We start from the raw sequence: 8,343 nt of genomic DNA, 5'->3' as shown, positions 1-8,343 counted from the left end.
CCAGGGTCTGCTTTCCAAGCCATTGGAGGCTGCACACTTGGACCAGCAGTCAGGTGGAACAGAGAAAGTTCTATTGAGAATTTCCCTATGGACCAAAGCCTAGGCCTCACAATTCCTGTAAAGAAATCAGGATATCAACGATGTTAGGTTCTTTTGAAAAGGAAAGCCACATAGTTAGGAACAAGCCAGAAATAATTCTGAAGCTCCAACGGGGCAAGCTGTGTCTTTAGGGAAGATTTTTCTGGGGTTTGTAGAAACAAAAGGCTAAAAAACAACAACACAAATATTTCACTTTCAACTCCTCAGAAGTTTTCTTCAAATGAAGGCAACCAAAGCCAAATTACCATCATTCTTCCTTTTTGCAGTACATATGTTTCACTTGTACTTCCTCAGATTTGGTTTAAATGGCCAAAATTAGGACCTTTAATTTTATAAGCTCCAAATTATTGAACACCAACATGAAATCATGTGTATGAGAAAAACAATGACAAACACAAGGTATGAGGCCTTTTTTCCAGCCACAGTTGTACACGTATGAGAAACAGACATAATGAAAAAAAAAAGAGTATTCAAAACCTATGGGAAATCTATTCCTTCTTAACGACTATTATTTACCTCAGAATATTAAAGTTCACAAGACAAATTTTCAAGTTACTAACTTTTTAAGTCACCTTTTCTCCTTAAAAATTGACATACAGGATTGAATCCAGAAAAAATAAAGCTTTAAGTTTAAATATTAGTAATTTTAACAAAATTCAGAATGGATTCACAAAGATAAGATACAGCAATTTAGAATAAAACAAAACAGAAGAGCACTGTATTTTGAGCTGTTTGAGATACATATAAGGCAAACTTTTTTTTTGAGGATCTTCTTTCTTCTGAGGAACAAGAGCAAATTTAATATTTTGTTTAAAATAGGTCTTTAGACACTGTCAACAAAACTGAAGAGGAAGTTAGAATTTTCTTATAAGAGATCCCTGTGTGGAGCGGGTGGGAACCAAGACAGCAGGTGGAGTGTATGGAAGAGATCCATCAGCATTACCTAGACTCCGTTCTGTTTGTCAAAGTCCAAACACATAAGGTCTTTAGGAAATAAAATCATCTGGTATAGCTAAGAATGGGCTACAAAAGCGTAGCTCAGGGCCAAAGGACAGAGTGGCCAACAGTTCACATTTTAGGAATTTGAAATGTTCAGAAATAAAGTTACCAGTATCTCAAGAAAAAAAAAAAAAAAATTAAAGGAGAGGGGCATGGGAGGAAGAAAGGAAAGGAGACAGAAATTATTTAGAGAATGTGAGCTAGCAAAAACACCTTACTTAGAAGGGAGGGACAAATGCATAAAAATGCACAAACTGTGCAGGTTAATGCAGTATTAAACACAGTAGGATACATGGGCCTCATAATGCTTCTGTAATGGCCTACGCCTATATATGTGCCAAACACTTTTAAATGTATATGAGGCTAATTCAGGATCATTCTAGATTAAAAATACAAAATACAGATTTCTTTAAAGAGACAGGGTGGGGGATTTGTGAAAGAAAGGCCAGTCACAGAGAAGATCCTAACAGACATAAAAAGATGAAACGATGTGGGGTTTTTTGGTAATTCTAGTTGAGATGGCAGCTAAACTGTCAAGGGATGTGGACTGGTCTTTGAGAGGGTTATTTTCAAATATAATCTTACAGCTACATTTATTTAAAAAAAAAATCCCCTGCAAAACAAAGTTTCTTAATGTCGTGGTAAGCCTATACTGACATTTCCTAAAATAAAAGTGGCAGGATGCAAGCAGGTCGGGGACTTGGGCTTTGAGTGAAAGTGAACTCTCTCTGAGCTCCTCTCACACACAAGGGTATACTCTTAAATAAAATAACACTTCCTTAAAAATCTGCCACCTAACAACTGTTTACATCATAGAAAAATAGCAATTTTGTAAAAAGAAATATAGTCACTTTGTTAAAATGGTCTCTTTTAAACCAGCAATTATTTTTCATATAAAGAATTTCTAAACATCCATACAGAAAATAAAAATAGATAATACTGAGTGCAAAGCAGACAATGGCATATTTGCAAACGATCAAAGCATTTCATTGCCAGATAAATAATACTCTAGTATATTACAAGTGTCATCGTTTAGGAATTAAGATATTGCTTTTATTCTCTGATGGCAAGTTACTTATAAGTCAAGTCACTTCCAGCAGCAGAAGGCCAAATTGATTAGAAATGGGTCCTAGGTATTCACTCACATTCTCCCTCAGCTCAAAGTGCCAAAACACCAGGCAAAGGCCTACACCCCCGCCCCTGGGCAAGAGCCCGGGCTGCAGCCCTACAGAGCGCGCCAGATGAGGGCGCTCATGGTGCTCTCGGCTTGCTCGCAGTGGCTGCCACACTTCAGTTCCCACACAGATACAGAGCAACACCTAACTATTTGCCAGCATGGCCAATGCATCAGGAAGTAGGGTTTATGAGAAAACTTTTTCTGAATATAAGCATTAGATCTTCATGCTATAAAAACAGATGGTTTCAGTGGACTGTTGCTTCATCTCCACAGATGCCGATGGAAGGGAAATTGGGACACTAAAACCCAGCAGTTTCTGCCTTCTGATGGCAGGACAGACTACACCAGAAAATACTCAGTCAGCAAACCAAGGTGGTCCTGGGCCTTACTGGTATTACGTCACACTCTCTCCACTCTGCTGGGGTCATAGGACTCTGTAACAAAGAAAAGAAAATTAATAAAATCAATGATATATTAGACTGCTATGTTTTCTGTTTAATCCTCAGACCTCAACTAAATTTGTTAAAAACAAATTTTACAAGTTTATAAAATTCATTTTAAGACATTTCAACTTTTTTTTTAATGAAGAAGTAAATAGCTAGTGTTAAGAGGTTGTTCTTAGAAAACATGTATGGTCATTACTCAAACACAGATGGAAAAATCTAAGTTGCTTAACACTGCAATAGCACCTGGTTGTTCTTCAATTAACTATTGTTACAGTTTGTACCTACTTGTCCCCCAAACCCTCATGCAGTCATTGGGGTGGCTTCTAGAGTATGTGATTAGTTCATGCTCCAATGCTGGGATTAGGGGTGTGAGTGCTACCCCTGCTCTGGGCTGGGTAATCTATATTACAGTGTGAGGGGGAGAAAGGCTAGCTAGCAGCTGCAGCTGCTGCCCCTCCCTTTGCTCTTTGCTGTTTTCTGCTGCCATGAACTGTTGCCCTCTGCCATGTGCCACTGTGCCTTGGAGTCAACCAAGTATGGACTGAAACCTCCATTAACTGTGAGTTAAATAAACTTTTCCTTTCTTAATTTGGGGTGTTGAGTATTTTGTCCTAGCAAGGAGAGGAAAGTAACTAAGACAACTATACATATGGTGCTTCTTAGCCAACAGTAATGCCCTTGGCTGATGTGAAGTCACTTCCTTTTCTTTTATAAATCACAGTTCCAATGAAAACACTGTAGAGTACGCATCTTTGTGCGCAGGTAACCCATCAAGGACTGGGGACCCTCACGCTCACTTTGTGGCCAGCCTTGTCAGGTTTCTGGTCTACCAATGCCACCAACCTGGTACTGGACATGCATGTGTGGGCACATCTTCAAACTTTCTGATGTGGGTTGTGTCTGAGGCTGGGCAACCATGTCAATCCCTTCTACAATCTGTACTGGAAAGTCCCAAACAGCCCAGATGACCTGGACTTCCAAAATGGGGCCCACACAGAAGAGCAAGAGCAGAACTTGTGAGCTGCAAAGAGTACTGGTAAGTCAGAGGGCCTGATTCATAGAGCTCCAGGATCCAGGCAGGCTTGAGGCTCACATACATGCCTCCTTTGGTTACAATTTCCTGTCACACTGGCTCAAAAGTTTCCTAACTTTTGAAGAGAACATATTTAAGAAATCTGGAAGGGATATAGGCATTAAAACATTGTGGAGAGTTTTAAAAAATATTAAAAATAGAACTATCATATGATGCAGCAATCCTACTACTGGGTACACATCCAAAGGAAAGGAAATCAGCACAGCAAAGAGCTAGCTACACCCCACGTTCACTGCAGCGTTACTCAAAATAGCCAAGATAGGGAAAAATCTTAGACGTTCTGCACACAAATTTTAAGAAAAAAGTCTATTTATACATTCTCAATGGAATATTACACAGGCTTAAAAGAAAACAAGGGAATTCTGCTATATCCTGTCATAACATGGATGAACTTTAAGGAAAATAAGCCTGACAAAGAAAGAAAAAAACTGCTTGATCTCATTTATATGTGGAATTTTTTAAAAGGTTAAATTCAGAGTAACAGAATGAAATGCTCGACACGAGCTGGGGGTGGGTGAAACGAGGAGACATTGATTGACAACTATAACTCTTAAGCTATAAGATGAATAAGAGCTGGACACCCGCAGTACAGCATGATCAATAATGCTGTATTGTATACCTGAAACTCTCTCAGAATGTTCATCTCAAGTTTTCCTCAGACACTAAAAAATGTTCTGTGAGGAGACGCACAGGTTATCTGGTTTGCTTCTGACACTCACTTTACTAAGTGTAATGATGTTGTATACCTTGAATACATAATTTTTGTCAGTCATACCCTAATAAAGCCAAGGAAGAAAAGAAAAAAAGGGAACGAAGGCTCAGAACAATGAAAAAGGTGATTCATTAAAAGAAATCCAGAAGGACAGTAGAGTTGGACAGAGCACAATTTTAAAGCCATCCTTTCTAAAATCCATCTAGAAAACTGCACACTCTGAAGGTCACATAATCTCCAACTTCTCAGATATGTCTCACCTTGTCCTTCTTGCAGCTTTTTAATATGGCTGCCACATACATGTGATATGGTAAGTGTTCTGCGGTGACAACCAAGACAGTGCTTGGAGTGCTCTGAGTAGACCATAGACAGGATGGAGCTTAAGAAAGGCGAGCCACGCCTGCTCCACTGTGGTCAGCTGCTCCAGGGCCAACCTGTCTAGAAGGCGGCAGCACAGCTACCAAGAAGTCTGTGCCTCCTGCCACTTCACACTTAGCAACATCCATCAGAAGCAGCTGGAGAGAGTCCCTGCCCAGTGTGAAGCTTCTGTGCCCACGGAGCCTGACAGTGCCCTGGCTTGGAGGAGGGGCTGCCGTGTGCAAAGATGGCTTCTGCCCCATTGGGAATGCAGCAGGTATCCCTGATGGATGAGATGTGGAGAGGATGTCTCTCGGCCTAGTGGCAACTCCACAGAGGCCGGGCCCTATGAAGCCTCAAAGCACATGAAGTGCACATGGTGTGGACTCCCTCACAGCCAAGAACCCTGGAGACACCTCCACAGGATGGGCCTGCACCCACAGCCCCAAAGCTGAAGCGAACAGTTCAGGCACATGAAGCCATGGGAAGAAGTCTGTAGAACAATGGCTCTGTCTTGCAGCTCACAGATGGTCTGTGTCCAACAAAAACATAATGTGAGCCATGTAATAGTGTTTTAAATTTTCTAGTAGCTACACTAAAACAAATAAAAGGAAACAGGTGAAATTAACTTTAATAATATATGTTACTTCATCAAAATATACTCAAAATACCATTTCAACCTCTAAGAATCAAACATAAAAGTATTAAGATCTTTTAGATTTTTTTCTTTGCTGTACACTAAGCTCTTGGAATTTAGTATGTGACATAGCATAGCTCAGTCTACAGGAGCTGTGTTCCATGTGCTCTGCAGCCATGCAGGACACAGGGCCCCTTCCATACCAAACAGCCCAGGTCTTGAGGGCAGAGTGGTGGGCCAGTGCTATGGTCAGCACAAGGCTCCCCCTCAAAGGCCCCTGTATCAGAGGCTCAGCTGCCAGCTTGCAACACTACTGGGGGATGCTGCATCCTCTTTGGGGGCGGGGCCTACAAGGAAGCTGGGTCATTGGGGTTGTGCCCTTGAAGGGGATATCATGACCACAGCGGTTCTGTGTCCTGTCTTTTCTTGCCACTCAGCAGCCACAGGGAGAGCAGGTCTCCTTGCCATCATGCTCTCCCTTACCCTAGGCCCAAAGGCAATGGAGCCAACCGGGCATGGACTGAAACCCCTGAAACTGCGAGCAAAAGCCAGTCTTTTTTTTTTTTTTAAATTGATGATATTAGGTATTTTTTTACAGTGACAGAAAGCTAACACACTTGGGATACTTAGAATCTGGCTTGCAACGGGCTCTACTTCAGCTAACGACAATTAACTATGACTTGGTCTAATCCCTTAAATAATGCTGTGCATGGAGATGTGCTAACATTTAGTGTCTTACTGATGTTATTTGGCCATTCCAGTATTTATCTTATGTTTTACTCTAGTACTTCTTTGCTATCATGAAAACTTTTTCTTAGTTCAATTGTTTTGAACCATTTAATTTTCTGAATATTGCTTAATCTTAATTTTTGTTCTAAGATTTAAACTATATCTTTGACTTTCAATTTATTTAAAAGACATTGTATGATATCTTCTCCTAGTATTAGACACTTTAAAAAGTATATTTCCATTTTCTGTTGACTTAAAAAAAAATAGAGGTTTGTACCTATGTTGTTTATTTATTATTTCTTGCCTATATCTTGTAATATGAGAAACTACTTTGGCAGTAACAATACACAATGTACTAACCATTGTTACTCTCCTAAAATCTTGTTTTGAGATTTTGTACCATTGTTTTTATTTTTTTTTCTTTAAAATAAAAATAACTGATGTCAAAAAAAAAAGTGTGCTAGTAATAGGTTTTGAAACTGTCTTATTGCTATTTGTTTCTCAATAAAATTATTAAAAAAAAAATAAAAAATAAAATAAAATTTCCCTGACTGTCACTACTTCTGGCCTGAAGCAGAAAGTCTCTCCCATCTTCCTCCTCTACTTATACTGACAGAGGATGACACAAAAGCTGAAGGAACCAGCAGCGTCTCCAGACTCTCTGTGCCCATAATCATACTTCTGAATTAAAGTAAGCTATGAAGCAGATAGGAATCTCTGACCTCCATTAGTTTTGAGCTGCAGATGTTTTAGCAGAGCCCAAAAGACCACTAAAAAGATAACAGTTGAAATGACCATGCTTAAACTTAAATAATTTTATGATATTATAGGCACCACAACACAGGATAAGGTTCTAGAGAGGGGTGTGTGTGTGTGTGTGTGTGTGTGTGTGTAGGAAGTGCCTACTGAGATACACTGTATGATTCTGCTTTATGGTTCTAAAACAGAATCTGGACATGGGCTGTGAATCTGGGACCAATTCAGAGCCACTGGAAGCAGTGCTAGCACACCAGGGTGACAGGAGCAGGAGTGCTGCGGAATGGAGATGAGACTTGGCATCTGAACTGGGAAAACGCATCAAAAAGAAAACAAAGCCCAAGGGCCATCACAAAGATCACAGCAGCAGTGCAAAGGTGAGCAGGTTCCCAGAGGGCCTGTATTCCTCTCAAAAGGGTGGTGCTGAATGCTGAGATGAGGCCTGGTGACCATCACAGGAAAGGGCCGTGGAGGTCACTTGAATAGCAACATGCAGGCACAACCACACCATGTGCACCCTGCTCTCCAGGGACTTGAGGCTGCCTGAGGTGGCTGCCAAGATGAGATGCTCTCTGCCTGCAGAGTTTTGGGCATGCCAAGGAGAGGGGAAAAATAGCACTACAGTTTCTGTCCATTAGTAATTGATTTTTTTAAGGCTGGGGAGGTAGCCCAGTGACAAAGCTCATTCTTACCATGCACAAGGCCATAGGTTTAATCTCTGGTACTTCAAAAACATTTTAGAAGAATCAAAATAAAACTACAAGGTTTTGTAGAAAAGGTATTCTTATCAGCTGGCTCAAGATGAAAGCTGCATTGTCTGTGTGCTTTCAGATATCTGCTGGGCCCCACTGACACACCAAAGGACCAAGCTAAAATCTGAGGTTGGACTAATTTATTGAGCTTGAATTGTTATGTTGTAAATTACTCCTTACAATATATGGCCATGAGCAGAGACATGAAAATATTTACAAATGTTTTGTTGGTAGTGGTGGTTTGCATTTTTTTTTTTTAATAGCAGGATTTGTCTGACTTTAAAATCCTCAAGATTTTATTCAGGATGAGGAAGGACTGGTAAACGTGGAAACTCACTCTGAAAGCCTATGCCAAGTTTTAACTAGCACTTAAAATCAAGTGGAGTACTTTTTTTTTTAGGGGAAAAGGGTGCTGGAGAAGAATCCCACTGAAATATTAATTGACCCCAGAAGCCTGATCAGTAAGATACAAGGTTGATTTGTTGAAAAGATAAAAGAAAATCCACAAAGTCTGCCTAAACTGATAAAAAATATAGAAAATGAAAAATCAGAGATAAAAAAGACATTAAAACTGATACTACAGGGG

The 8,343-nt window shown here is 40.1% G+C and overlaps 1 protein-coding gene across 2 annotated transcripts in view; it reads right to left on the bottom strand.

Moving 5' to 3' along the window:
* Nucleotides 1-394: 394 nt before the first annotated feature.
* Jcad (junctional cadherin 5 associated) overlaps nucleotides 395-8,343 on the bottom strand; it is a 41,874-nt gene continuing 33,925 nt past the window's right edge. For both annotated transcript variants that reach the window (XM_023701813.1, XM_023701814.1), the window contains exon 4: nucleotides 395-2,709. In XM_023701813.1, coding sequence (XP_023557581.1) covers nucleotides 2,675-2,709 — 35 coding nt within the window. In that variant the 3' untranslated portion in view covers nucleotides 395-2,674. The remainder of the gene's footprint in view (nucleotides 2,710-8,343) is intronic.

The sequence above is a fragment of the Octodon degus genome, unplaced genomic scaffold (genome assembly GCF_000260255.1).
Source record: "Octodon degus isolate 3935 unplaced genomic scaffold, OctDeg1.0 scaffold00141, whole genome shotgun sequence".
NCBI lineage: Eukaryota > Metazoa > Chordata > Mammalia > Rodentia > Octodontidae > Octodon > Octodon degus.
Note: the sequence above shows the minus strand (reverse complement) of the source record. Positions and strands in the feature narration are given on the sequence as shown.